Source organism: Carettochelys insculpta, chromosome 1 (assembly GCF_033958435.1).
Source record: "Carettochelys insculpta isolate YL-2023 chromosome 1, ASM3395843v1, whole genome shotgun sequence".
NCBI lineage: Eukaryota > Metazoa > Chordata > Testudines > Carettochelyidae > Carettochelys > Carettochelys insculpta.
This window is the reverse complement of record NC_134137.1, coordinates 60236924-60251204: the sequence shown is the minus strand read 5'-3', so window position 1 is coordinate 60251204 and position 14281 is coordinate 60236924. Positions and strand designations below refer to the sequence as shown.

The 14281-nt window shown below is 45.4% G+C and overlaps 2 protein-coding genes across 7 annotated transcripts in view; both read right to left on the bottom strand.

Annotated features, from left to right (window-relative positions):
* The window catches only part of CKAP2 (cytoskeleton associated protein 2), a 35368-nt gene extending 23567 nt beyond the window's left edge, over positions 1-11801 (bottom strand). Inside the window, exons 1-3 of one of the 5 annotated variants that reach the window (XR_012644436.1) lie at positions 11659-11795; positions 9334-9412; positions 5053-7042 (exon numbers count right to left, since the gene is read on the bottom strand). Coding sequence is in view for 1 of the 5 variants with exons in the window: in XM_074987235.1 (XP_074843336.1) it covers positions 11659-11716 (58 nt within the window). In the remaining 4 variants the exon portion in view is untranslated. Of the gene's footprint in view, positions 1-5052; positions 7043-9333; positions 9439-11658 lie in introns of those variants that run through there. The other 4 variants (XR_012644437.1, XR_012644435.1, XR_012644438.1 and 1 more) reach the window with 4 other exon arrangements.
* LOC142009355 (endogenous retrovirus group K member 10 Gag polyprotein-like) lies at positions 5053-9323 on the bottom strand. Of its 2 annotated transcripts, none has more exons than XM_074987263.1 (2): positions 6671-9323; positions 5053-6164 (listed from the first exon to the last, which is right to left on the bottom strand). In XM_074987263.1, exon 1 carries the CDS (start codon positions 9296-9298, stop codon positions 7790-7792), a length of 1509 nt encoding a protein of 502 aa, XP_074843364.1. In that variant the 5' UTR covers positions 9299-9323; the 3' UTR covers positions 5053-6164; positions 6671-7789. The 2 variants fall into 2 exon arrangements, with proteins under 2 accessions (XP_074843364.1, XP_074843374.1); XM_074987273.1 differs by having other exon boundaries at positions 5053-6160.
* Positions 11802-14281: the final 2480 nt, after the last annotated feature.

The window sequence follows — 14281 nt, the reverse complement described above, 5'->3', positions numbered from 1 at the left end:
CTTAAAGACTGCCAGATCTCAGGGCTGGTCCATCCTTGGGATGAATTGGGGCAGCCACCCCAGTCCCTGTGCTGTTGGGGGCCCCAAACCACTTGCCCCGACAATCCTATTGATAGGAGGGACCCAGAGGCTCTGTTGCATGGCAGCAGCAGCAGGGTTTGCCGCCCCCCCCCCCCCCCCCAACCAATCAGGTAGTGATTATGCATCTCTCACAGAGCTGGAAGGGACCTCTCTGATCAGGGAGTGCGGTTCCCTGCACTGGCAGCAGCCCAAGAACCACCCCTGGCAGTTTTTTTAAAGTCTATTTGCCCCAGATCCCTAAACTGCCCCCTCCATGACTGAACTCACAACACTGGATTTAAAAGGCCAATGCTCAAACCACACTAAGTTATCCCTCTGGAGCCAGAACTGCTTATCAAGCCAGCTCCACTCTGCTGCCCTCTGAGCCCCACAGTGCTTGCCTTCACTGCAGGGTGTTTTTATAAAAAATAACACTGGGCAGAAATGACTTCAGCTGGAAAAAGTAGAGATGCACAGAACAGCTGTTTAAGGTGACAGGAGCTGCACACGTGAAGATTCCTGCACTAACAATAATGAAATAATGTAAGTTGTAAAGACACTGAAGAGACATTAACTAGATGTTAGACAGTTACATAACTTTGATATGGCACACTTGAGCCATGGATCTCAAAGTGCAAAGGAAAGTAAATGCTATTACCCCATGCTCACATGAAGTAACTGAGCTTTAAAGCAAAGGGACTTGCTCAGGGTCACACAGCAAGGTAGTGGCAAACCAGAAGTGGAACCCAGGTTTCCTGATTTCCAGTCCACTGCCTTGGACATGTAATGGACTACTTTAAATACTTGACAGGTTTCTCAGAGGATTTTTATGGACCATATTACTTGTCAAAAGATTTTAATTAAACTTTTAAAGTAAATTGAATGCTTATGAAAGGATGCCAAACTAAAAACTTGAGTGACAAATGTTTTCAATTTGTTTACAGCACAGGGGTACCAAGGTCTAAAGCATGGTATTGTCAGTACTTGGGATTTTACTGCAAAGCTCATGATCCATGGTGTTTTTCTTAATGGAACCAGTCAGTAAACCTAGTTTCATGAGAATCTCAACTTTCATGGTGGGGGAAATACATTTCCGGTTGCATGGTTATAGTGAAAAATCAAAAACATGAAGAAAGTCTCCCTTCCAGGCTCCGAAATCAGAAGGCAAATAAAAAGTGCCTCAAAGTTATTGGGTTTCTTAAAAAATATATGACTGTTTGGAGCTAGCACCACTGCAGATTTCCCCATATTTCCCAGCCAATATGTTTTAGTTACGTATAGGTTTTCAATCACTATAATATGTATCTCATGTGACTTTCGCATATTTATCCTCACAATGCCATTCTGATACAAGAAAGTGTTATTGGCTCCATTTTACAGATAGGAAAGCGTGGCACAGGTCCTCAAAGTACGATTGCCAACTTTCTAATTGAACCAAACCTTCATCAAGTCCAGCCCATTAAGGCTGTGTGTACACTGCATGTCTTATGGAAGGACAGCTGTGCTGCTATAACATCTTTCATGTAGCCATATTTGTCAGCAGGAGAGATCTTTAAGACTAGATATGCTCTCCAATATTCAGATCCTCATTAGTCTGCAAAATACTGTCTACACTGTCTTCTTTTGTCAGTAAAACTTTTGTTGATCAAGAAAAAAAAACCCATATACCTAACAAACAAGTGCAGTGTAGATATAACTCTGGTGACTGCACTGATATCATTTCTCACCATTCCCTGTCTTAACTTCCCCATATGGAAGTACAGTACCCAGCTCCTGCATTACATCATTTTACTTTCAATGTTTATTATTGCTCCTGGGCATTCTTTACTGCTGTTGAATACTAGGGATTCTTGTGCATTTCAGTTATGCTGCTGCAAAGCAGCTACAATATATTGAATTAGGGAATGTATGCCAACATTAGCACATAGTGTACTATAAACACACATTGGCCTGAATTTTCCTTTACGTTCTGACTGTTTTGCACAACTTTTGCCTCAAAGTGTGTGTAAGTTACATTTCCATCTGCTTTAAAATCCCTTTTGCTGCCAAAATGGTATAGAGTGTCTAGGAATGTTAAATCCTGTTTAATTAGTTACTGGTTAAATGCTAGGTTTAACCAGTTCACCAATTAAGCAGGTATGAGAATAGGGAGTGGTGGGGAGGCTGATCCAAACCAGTTGGGCTGGAGCAGACAGGGGCTGCTCTGGCTGAGCTGGAGCACCCCGCTTGCAGCATGCTGGGGACAGCGGCTGCTCTGGACGGGATGGAGTGCTCCCGCTCACAGTACTACCATGAATGGAGGGTTCTCCTGGAGCACCCCACCCATCTGCAGCGGCCCAGCCGAGAAACACGCTGGACAGGGGTGCTCTGGCCCACCCAGAGCAACACCATCTGCAGCAGCCCTGGGCACACTGTGGAGTGGGGGTGGTCCAGCTGTACTGGACAGTGCCACTCCACAGCAGTGGGTCCATTACAGCCCAGCCAAGCTGGAGCAGCCTCTCCATCTGCCCTTCCCCCCAGAGCCACCATGGACAGGGCCACTCGGGCCCAGCCACAGCATCCCTGCCCACAGCAGCCCTGAGGGGTCGAAGCAACCCCCTGTCCGTGGTGAGCATGTGGTGGCTCCAACCTGTACCAATCAACCTTAACCAACAAGTCTGATCCATTTAGGATGAGGCTTACCAGGTAACTGGTTACACTCTAACATACATAAAGGAGGCCTTAATGTAAATGAAGATAAGACCAATTATGTATGATGTACATATTGGAGACATTTAGAGATAGACCCAAACTGACCTCCCTTGTGGGTGTTCTGATTCAGGGTATCAGAAGTGGACCATTCCCAAACATTTAACACCAGTGAGAAGCCAGAAGTAAGTCCCTAGTATAAAGTATGGAGATAACCCCTTCTTAACTTGTAGAAAAAAAAAAAAGAAGGTCCTTTATCATTTTAAGACTAACATGTCTGCCTTCCACTGGCCTCTTGCAGCCATCAGTCTGACTTTATTGCACTACCTACATGTGGACTGGAGCATCAAGACTTTAGGCATCCTGAACCTCAACGTCAGGGGTGGCAGCTGTCCCTGAAGCTCAGCACCACTGAAAATCAGGCCACTTACCTAACCTTAGTCCATCTATAGTTTGAAAATGTTGGTCTATGTATAAAAAAAGCCTGTCTTTGACATCATTCATCTTCCCACATTAGTTCCATGGCTCAACCCAGCTGTGGGGTACAAAGCTCACACCATTACAATTTACTTTCTGATCAGCTTTGCAAGATCCTTTCAAACAATTTTCTTCCAATCCAGCTATACTATTTCTTTCACACTTACCATAGCACCACTGTTTGTTGCAAAAGATTACTGCAAGACAAGAACAGCTGTAGTGCAATTTGGTTGCGTGTAAACATTGAAATGAAATAAAGAGGGAGTAAAAGAAAAAAATTCCGTGCTCCAAAGAGCTTGAAGACTTAGCAGCTGGTGCAGGACAGGAGATGATTTCTCTACTTGTCGATTTATTCTTTGGCTTTTTGGGATGTGTTAGATAGACTATGTTCCAATATACATTGAGCTTGGAATAAACTGATTTAATTTCCCTCTCTTTATAGGATGGCAAAATATCTGGGAGCAATTGGCTTATGTAGCTATGAAAAAATACCACTTATCACAGTGACAGACATACCCCACTGACTGTCTAATTCTCTCAAAGGCTGTGTGAATGTTTTCCATCTAGAGGGGATTAGCGTGACTTGTCTCGGATATCATAACATCCAAGCCTACACCAGCATTTGCTGTAGCATATAAATAGTGACAAGATTCATCCTTTTCAGTTGACATGGACAACATTTTGGTACCTCTGGTTTTTTAGACATTCCAGTTGAAGGCTGCTTAAAGCTGAATCTGAAGAAGTGGGTTTTACTCATGAAGTTTCATGACGTAATATATTTGTTAGTCTCTCAGGTGCCACATGACTGCTTGTTATTTGTGAAGCTACAGATTAACACAAATACCCTTCTGAGACTATGTTCCTAAAGTTCAGCTAAGCCACCCCACCATTAATGCAATGCTAATGTTCCCTTTGGGCTGTTTCATGTGGAGATAAAGCTGTCTGAAGTCTTTCTTCTTAGTCTGGGCCACCCCTGATTTTTATAGAATCAAATTAATTATTTCATCTCCCTGTAAGTTTGCTCACAATTTCAGATTCATTCGCACCTAAAAAACTCCCAGTCAGCCTCTTAGCAATTGCAGAAATTTAAAGCCCATTTCCTCAAGCAGGTCTGTTCCTTCTTCTCTTCAGATATGGGGGGATAGGAAGTTGAAAGGTGACCAAGTAGTACCTGTCCTTAGTGAAGGAAAGATGTGAGTTCACATCTTCATTTGCCAAGTGACAACCAGAGTTTTCATGAAAGAAGATGAAACATTGCAATTGGAATGCAGAAAGTATGATGCTCATTGGTACTCACTCACTATCAGTGGCCACAGGACTAAGTGAGGCATACGGAAATGATGGGCAATTTAGGCTGCTGAGTGGGCCTCATTCATCTCAGTGGGCTGCAAGACTGTCTTAACCAGGGATAAGGTTGTTTTGCTAACTGCTTGTGTGCCTTGAATTTGCAGGCTGTGCTGATTGAATCATAGTAGCACTTTGATTGGATGCAGAGGGAGCACACAGCTCTTCCAGTCAATACTGTACGCAACCAGCACACCCCTCACTTCATGTGCTCTTGCTTTATGGGTCTGTCACTTTATGAATATTGGTAAGATAAAAAATATACAGACAGAAACCAGCAGAATCTTGCAACCCTGCATGTGGGCAACAGTAAACACAATGTCTCACATGGTCCAAACATAGAACCCCAATGGGTCACAGGTTACCCACCGCACCTATTGTGGATGATTATATCGTAAAGGAAGAGGGGCATGTGTTGTATTTCTTTTTAGTGACAGGTCCCAGAGGTGCGATACCGCGAGGGATGAAAGACAAAGACGAACATAGACAGCAGGGGGCCAACAGTTCTATAGTCTGAAGGCCCTGAGTTTATTATTCTCACAGCTTTTATAACCAAGTGAGAGCACATTATTATGAGAAAAGCAGTCAGCTGCAATTAGCTACAATAACTGGCTCAGCACTTCTATCTCTAAAAAAGCCACATCAATCCTCCCAGTCCTTGAACATGGACTCTCAAAAACACCTAATCAAAACAACACAGCTCCGGCGGCTTGCCTACACGAAAGCAGGTGTTCCGTCTAGATGCCAAGAGCCCAGCCAGGCCTGGGAAACATGTAGGAGGGAGAAGGCAAAACTCCTTCATCTCCCCCTTTTTGTTTTTCTAGCTACTCTATGCAACATCAGAGAAAAAACAGCAGCTTGCTGCCTACAATTGGAGGATAGGTTTCTGTTTCTCCTCCAAATAACACAAAGCAAGAGCAAAAGAATCAAAATCAGGCCTAACAATACTAGCGCTGAGCCCCCTAACAGCTTAATATATTTGAGTGGATTCAGAGAACTCAGGCCATCCACTAGGCCATCCAACAATTTCGATCCAGAGAGTAGTTCTAATTTTTTATCGAAAGTGGTAAAGATTAGGTTCTGCAGATGTTGTATTTCAATTGACAAATTTCCTTGACCCAACAGGTGTTTTTTCACATTTGCCCACGGAAAGTGGGTATCATTATAAGGTAAAGGGGTAACACAATAAGAAGATACATTCCAATCACATTGCATTCTTAGTTGTTTCTGCATGCTAACTATTTGATCGCCAAGCATTATGACAGCCTGTTGGAGGTCAGCCATCTGAGAGGCTAGCTGGCTATCAACTTGGCGTTGAGAAGTCCAAAGTCTATCTGCATTAGCATGCCATTCTTGTACGAACTCGGTGGTTTGAATCGTTTGATGTAGGGCTGCTCCAGCTACTGCTGCTGTGGCGGTGACGGCAATAAGTCCCATAATCACGGCAATCAGCAGACCAACAAATCGTTTGGCTCTTTTAAGAATTCTGCTCAGGGCTTGGTCGATAAGATACATCTCAGGAGATCGCTGCCAAGACCGAGGCATTCGAACGGGGATCCATATTCCGGTCCGTGCTTTTAACAAATACATCCTATCTTTTAAATGATTAAAGGGAACAGAACGGTTAATACACGTATAAAAAGAACAGTTATGACAACTAACAGAAAAATCGCTCTCATTCCATATGGCAGGGCCAATCATTATCAAATATGGCATGCGAACGCAAGCCTGGATATAATGGGTAGAATTGAGATGAAATGTGACGTTTGAAAAGGTATTGTTTTTTCCTTGGGTATACATCCCTCTCCATGCTCGCATAGGTTGTAGGGCTGTGGCTAATTTCCATAATGAGTCATGGATGGGGCCAAAAGGTAAGTGAGGGGCTGGAGGAGACATACCACCTCCATGCCAAACAATACTTCCTGGGGCACTTGTATACACGCTATTATTTGCTTTACGCCATTTGAGATCCACCACGGTGTTCTTTCGCCGAGCCGAGCCAACAGGGCTCCAGTCAATGACTCTTCCATAGGAAGTATTAACTAGAACTCGGCCTGTATTCCCACGACAGGGATCCCAATGAACCCAATCTGATACATACGCTGTTATCCATTGGACGCAGGGAGGCAGATCAGGAGGTGCTTGATTAGTCAGCTCCAAGCTATTAAATGTATGAGGGTTGTGGTCAATACTACCAGCACGGCCAAAAACAGTGAGGGGGAGACGATATCAACCGGGGGCACCATCCTCATTCGCCGGGGGGTTGTCATATCTTGGCTTGATGTATCGAGCCGGAACCCAGCGCGTTTCTCCAAGATCTGTAAAGATACAAGCAAACCCTCTGCCCCAAATCTTAACCGTTCCTGGAACCCACTGTCCTTCATCATTTTTCCAATATATGGGTTGATTCAGGTTTCTTCTTTTGCTAATAGACCAATGTTTTTCTGCAGCGGACACATCATTTATTGTGGAACTGTTTAAGAAATTAAGAGTAAAGAGAGCCATATGTAATTGCTGTCTGGGTGTTATTTTTCCTAAATGTGATGTCCATACTCCCCCTTTTTGTTTTTCTAGCATGTTTTTAAGTGTTCTATGGGCCCTTTCAATAATTGCTTGACCCTGAGGGTTATAAGGAATACCTGTGGTATGCTGAATGGCCCATTGTGTTAAAAATGCAGCAAACCGTTGTGAGGTGTAAGCCGGTCCATTATCTGTTTTAATGTGTTTGGGGACGCCCAAAATATTGAACGTCTCTAATAAATGCTGAATTACATGATTTGTGGTCTCCCCTGTTAGCGGGGTGGCCCATAAAAATCCAGAATACGTGTCAATGGATGCATGTACAAAGCTTAATTTCCCAAAAGAGGGGATGTGTGTAACATCCATCTGCCACAAGTCATTTGCATTGAGTCCTCGGGGATTTACTCCCGGGGGAAAGGTAGGGGCAGTAATGGGCCCACATGTGGGGCACTGGGCCACTATTTGCTGTGCTTGACTTTTGGTAATTTGAAACTTGCGAGTCAAGCCAGATGTGTTAATGTGAGTTAAGGAATGGTAATCCTTTGCTTGCTGGGTGGTGCCTACCAACAGCCGATCAATACTCTGGTTTCCTGCAGCTATTGGTCCCGGTAGGCCAGAATGAGCACGAACATGTGTAATAAAAATAGGGTATATACGAGATCTAACAAAAGATTGCAATTGCAAAAACATTTCATGCAATTCAGAACAAGGTAAAAATAGTAGCTGTTTCTATCTGTTGGACAGTAAATTCAACATATTGGGAATCAGTGACTATATTAACAGGGTGTAAATAATCAATAAGCAGCTGCATAACAGCAGCAAGTTCAGCCTTTTGTACGGAATTATAAGGGGTCTGCCACACCTTGGTAATTGGGCCGGTATAACCGGCCTTGCCAGGCCCACTAGCATCAGTAAAAAATGTTGCAGCATTAACAAGGGGTTGGTGCCTGACTATGGTAGATAAAATAAACGGGGTCCTTTTAAGAAAGGCAAACAGCTTGGCGTGAGGATAATGATTACCAATTTCTCCCACATAATTAGATAGGCTAATTTGCCATTGCATATTGTTCTCAAAGCTTTGGTTAACCTGATTTGAGGTGAGAGGGACTGTAATTGAATGGGGGTCCCATCCTGTGAGCTGTTCCAAAGTAATAGCTACAGGGGGATTCTGACTAGCATTTCGCCTGGCCGTGAGAGCAGCCTCATCATGCCACCAGGTCTTAAATTGTAAAAATTCCGCCCCATTCAGCACGGTGCGTCCCAGTACTTCCCAATCCCACGGGATCAATCTCTCGGCCTGGCTTAATCCCTGCACCAAGCCAAAGGTGTAGGGAGAGTTAACACCATACTGGACACACGCTTGTTTTAAATCTTTGAGCAATTTAAAGGTTAATGGCTCATGGTGATAATTAATTGCTCCCTGGGGGAATTGCTGATTAGGAGGGACCTGTTGTATTGTAACTGGAAAAGCCGAAAGGGTTAGAGGGGATAAATCAAAGCCTTCATGGGCTCCGACCGCCAGAACCGTCCTCATCAAATTAGTCACAGGCTCTGTAACGGTCTGTCGCGGGGGTTCTGCAAAAAGCTCATCCTTTCCATAACAAGAAAAGGGGGGTGCAGAGGGGCCTTCCTCCTTAGTAGGTGGTGGGAGCGGGGAAGGCGTGGAGGGAGGGAAATCGGGCTCTGGCTGAGCCACACAAACATTAGCAGGGAAAAAGCCCGATGATGTTTCACGGGCAGTATAATTTTTCTGTTGTTCAGAGTTCCCTGTCTTTTCATCTCCTGTAATAGGCTGACCCTCTTGGCCCTCCTCACTGGAATCTCCTGACTCCTCCGATAAGGCCTCATCTCCCTTGGGAACCCTGCGTCTGGCTCCTCTTTCTGCTAAAGAGTCCGGGGGGAGGGAGCAACCCTCTTCAGAGCCAGACTGTAACGGCTCTAAGGCACGGGCTACAAGATTACAAAGAGACCAAACGGGGAGTGGGATAATTTCCCCCTTTTGGTGCGCTCGACGCAGGGCTCTCATAATCAATCTCCACTGTTTTAAATCTAGAGCATTTTTCCCACTTGGGGTAAGCCAATAACAATGCTTACAAATAAGATCAAATAGTTTCTGAAATGTACTTTGTTTTACTTTTACTCCTGAGCTTTTCAGTAACGTCTGAAGCAATTCAATATAAGAGGAGTAAGAAGATGGGGAATTCCCCATCTTAACCCTGCCCGAATCCCGAAGGTCTGACTTACCCAGTCTAGAAATTCTCTTCGGTCCCTCCGGTATTGATACACCTTCCTCGCCGCATGGACGCTTCTCACCTTCAAGTCCCTGTTCGGGCGCCAGATGTTGTATTTCTTTTTAGTGACAGGTCCCAGAGGTGCGATACCGCGAGGGATGAAAGACAAAGACGAACATAGACAGCAGGGGGCCAACAGTTCTATAGTCTGAAGGCCCTGAGTTTATTATTCTCACAGCTTTTATAACCAAGTGAGAGCACATTATTATGAGAAAAGCAGTCAGCTGCAATTAGCTACAATAACTGGCTCAGCACTTCTATCTCTAAAAAAGCCACATCAATCCTCCCAGTCCTTGAACATGGACTCTCAAAAACACCTAATCAAAACAACACAGCTCCGGCGGCTTGCCTACACGAAAGCAGGTGTTCCGTCTAGATGCCAAGAGCCCAGCCAGGCCTGGGAAACATGTAGGAGGGAGAAGGCAAAACTCCTTCAGGCATGGGAGTCTGGAAAGTCTTAAATATCTTGTGTGGTTCCAAGAGGTGTGGTATCTGGTTATGTCATTGTGACATACTGCAAAGTGTACTGGGCATATATGGGTTCACCTTGGATGAAAAAATCTGGAATTGCCTCAGCTGTACTATGAAATCAAGATTAGATCAAGCCAAGGTTGCAAGGGCTGGAGAAGACAAATATTGGGTAACTTCATGGATCACAGACATATTTTTACTAGCCAGTGTTCTGCCTGGTTCCAAGAAAGATTACCCAAATAGGGGACAAAGTGATTTTTCAAGTTCCGAAGCATGAGAGTCTCAATATGGCAGCTGGTGCCCTTCTGATTGGTGCTGCCCTAGATTACATGGTATTGCTAAGCCGAATCATACCACTGTTACATTTAAATGTGCAGGCCTTAATGAGCACATTTGTTGATTTTAAGACAGGAAAGTCAAAATGTTCAAAGCAACATAAATACACTGGGAAATGTCCCATAGTAGGAATTAACAAGCAATACTAGGGAACATCCACAGATATACATGACACAGGTTGCACCTCCCTTGAGGAATGAGGAAATTTGCTAGACAAAGGGAGGTTTCCCTGCACTGTCCCTATATGCTGCCCCTCCCTGATGGCGGCTATTGGCCCCCATGCCTCCCCACCCCACCCCAAGCCCCAGTTGCCCCCTTATGTCCAGCCTGGTCTGTGCTGACCCCATCCCAGATGGGGCTGGGCTGCTGGCTGCAGCCCCAGTTGCTGGCCCTGTGGAGGCCGGTTCCAGCCCTGGCCAGGCTGCCCCTTACTTCCATCCTGGTCTGTGCTGACCCCATCCCAGATGGGGCTGGGCTGCTGGCTGCAGCCCCAGTTGCTGGCCCTGTGGAGGCCAGTTCAAGCCCCAGCCAGGCTGTCAGCTGTGGCCCCTTATTGCCCTGGGTCAACAGCTTCACCCCCAGCCAGGCTGCCAGCTTTGCCCTGGGGTACTGGCTTCAGCCCCAGCCAGGCTGAAAATGTGGCACCAGAGCCGGGACATCTTCAGGCCAAGGGCATTGTTTTGGAAGGTTAGAAACTTGGTTAGGAAGTTGGAAAAGAGATGTATAGGAAATGCATGCTCTGATGAAGGCTTAGACCTTGTCTACATCAAACAGGTAAATTGACTTAAGTTTCATCTAAAACCATACACTGCTTTAAATGCGTTGCTTATACATGTGTACACAATGCTCCTTGTATTGGCACAGCATATCCACAGTCAGTGCTGTTGCACTGATACTGCAAAGTAGCCAACTCTCCAGAGGTGAAAAAAAGTGAAACAAGCCCAAAAAATCAAGCCAATGCTGTTTCAAAACAAGCCCAAAATAAGCCCCCTCAATTTTTGCTTGGCAACACCAGATAACACATAAAAAAAACAATTTTCTTATAAGTTGGCACTGCCCATTCCCAATAAATATGCCTTAAACTAGGGGTGTTATTTACCAAAATTCCAAACAGAGAAACAAGCAAACAAAATTTCCTCCAAATCAAGTGCTCCCATACCCACAAAACAAACAAGCAACCTTCCAGTGGGGGCACACTATGCCAGCACCAAATAGTAGGTAGGCAAGCAAAGCAACAAACAAAGATGCTCTCCCCCACATATTGAACCCAGCCCCCCCACCTGTACCCAACAAACCACCCCCTTAGTGGGGGGGGGGGGCACACCACTGCTCAGACCAGCACCACACTTGGCAAGCAGGCAGACACAGAACTACAAGGAAACATTTTCCCTTACCCACCCCTCACAAGCCAACCCCACTGTATCCACCAAACCAACAAGCAGCCCCCAACCACATACACCCTTTCCCTTACCTGCAGCCCTCCCTAATTGTAGTTCCTCAGAGGGGTATGTAGGAATGAAGTCCAACATCCAGGAGAACTCCCCAGTGTCTGAGTTTGAATCTCATCTGTGTTACTCTGACTGAGATGTCCAAACAGCACCATGCAGTTTGAGATTCTCTCCCCTGCTCTTGGTTCCGTGAATCCTTTCCCTCATTGGCTTGTAGTTTCCTTTCAATCAGACTGACATGGAGAATTACCCTCTCGCCATTGGCCTTGGGGACTGTCAGTCTACGCTCTTCTTCAGATCCTTTCTTCTGAAGCCAATCACACTCGGAGGCTGGAGACTAAAACCAAACCAAACAAACAGCAATTTGGGAAGCCCAAACAAGCAACAGCTTCAACAAGCCACTTGAAGAGCTAAGGAAACCCAAAGCCAATGAACTGAAAGCAATTACAAACCAAATCTGCTTAGAACAAGTGGAACTGTCTTTTTACAAGCTGTGCCCAAGGGCTGGTTGGTAACTGGGCTTGCGAAATAACCCATGAGTAATGGGATTGCACTGTAATGTGTATATAGAATGATGAGCAGTGGCTGCAGAACTTTCAGAAGCCCAAAACCATCTTCCTAGAACTGTGTGCATAGCTCAGCATTGCTCTGAGATGTAAGGACATCAGAATGTAAGCAGCCCTTGCTGTACCAAAGCAAATGGTGATCACTGTGTTGAAGCTGGCAAGTCCAGACTGCCACTAGTTAGTCACAAATCTGGAGTTGGAAAGTCCACTGTGGGGTTTCAGAGATGCAGGTATGCAGGGCTATATTAATTGCTTTCTGCTGTGAAGGACTGAGATTTTGGGTAATGTGTAGGAAGTAACTGATGGCTTTGTGGCAATGCGATTCTCTAACTCCAGTGGGGTGATAGATGGCATGCATATCCCAATTTTGCCCCCTGACTATCTTGTGACAGAATATATCAATCAAATAGGCTACTTCTCCATGGTCTTGGATCACCAGGGCCATTTCAGTTACGTCAGTGTGGTTTGGTCAAGGAAAGCTCATGATACATGCATCATTAAGAACACTGGACTGTACACTGCATGCTGGGACTTTCTTTCCAGACCAGAATAATCAGTCAGATCTGTACACATTCACGTAATGATCCTGGGAGACTCAGCGTATACATTACTCATGTTGCTCTAGGTACACCAGAAACCTAGAAAGTAGAAAGGAGCACTTCAGAACAGGTTAAGCAGATGCTGAATGACTATTTAATGTGCTTTTGACAGATTAAAAGGTCTCTGGTGCTGCCTCCTTGGCAGGTTAGAAATCCAAGAGGAAAATATTCCACTAGGCATAGAAGCTTGTGGTGCTCTGTGTAACATTAGTAAAGTGAAGGGGGAAAATCTTCTGGAATGCTGATGTGGATCTTCTGGATGCTGATTTTGAGTAGCCAGATACCAGGGCACTGGGGCAGGAGGAGGAGCTGCTAGAATCAGAGAAGCTCTAAAGGAGCTTTGAACAACAAGCACTAATAATGTGTCTTTATGTGATACACTTGTCAGGCAACATTTAATTGCTGCCTTAAATGACCCCCCATAATATTTCTTTCTTGAGCTCTAACTGTAACAAGTAAAAGCTCTTGCTGACACCCACTCTGTTGCAGTGCATGATACAAATAGAATACAAATAGAGACTCATTTTGTATCAAATACTAGACTTTAATGAAAGGATAACGCTTTTTTTTTTTTTTTTTGCAAATGGGGACATGGCAATGGGAAAACAGGAATAGTCTCAGTTTAGGGTCTCACATCTATGTATAACTTTAGTTTTCATCATGAATAAAATTTCCAGGGTGGATTGCAAGGGGTGCTGCCAGGGGCAACTGGTGAGGGAAGAACTCAGGGGTCACCAGTCACATGATCCTCCCCATCTGGGACAATGCCCCCTCCACTCCAAACCTGCCTCTCTCTGCTCTTGCTTGTCCCTCTTCTTCCCTGCCTTTGCACAGGGGTGTCAATTCAGATGTTGGTAGAGGTGACAGTGGGGCTGACAGCCATGCTGGGCCCCAAGGTAAGGAGAGGAGGCCCGGCTCCATGCCCCAAGAAGCGGCAGAGCTGAGGGCAGTCAGCCCTCAAGACCCCTTCCAAGCTGGTGGAGTGGCAGAGAGTCACTGGCTCCATGTGGCAGTTCAAAGGAGCCAGGAGATCCCAGCCACCCTGCAAGGGCTGGTCTGGGGGTAATTTTCTCTTTTGACCCCCACTGTTGTGTGAGTGACTGGGCTTCCCCCTTCACACCTCTGTTGTGTGGGGGGGGGTCTCCCCCCTTCCCTGTATGTGTGTGTCTGGGCTTCCGCCTTCCCTATGTGTGCATGTGTGTGGCTGGACTAGGGCTCCCCCTTTTCCTCTGAGGTGTATGTAGGGGTAGCATACCTGCACTTACCTCTGTGTGCGTATACATGTTGCTGGGCTCCCCTCTTCCTTCTAGGGTGTGTGTGTACACATACCTGCTTTAAAAATGCCTCCACTAGTAACAGATGGGTGTGGTGCCATGGTGGCACGCATCTGAACACGCACATGTGACCTCAGTATTGGTGCATAAGACAAAACTCATTCCAATCTTGGATGAAAAATCATAGAGGGAACAGTGCCCCACAAC

Excerpts from the sequence above, each read along its gene's own strand:
- LOC142009355 (XM_074987263.1), bottom strand. The coding sequence starts at position 9,298 with ATGGGGAATTCCCCATCTTCTTACTCCTCTTATATTGAATTGCTTCAG.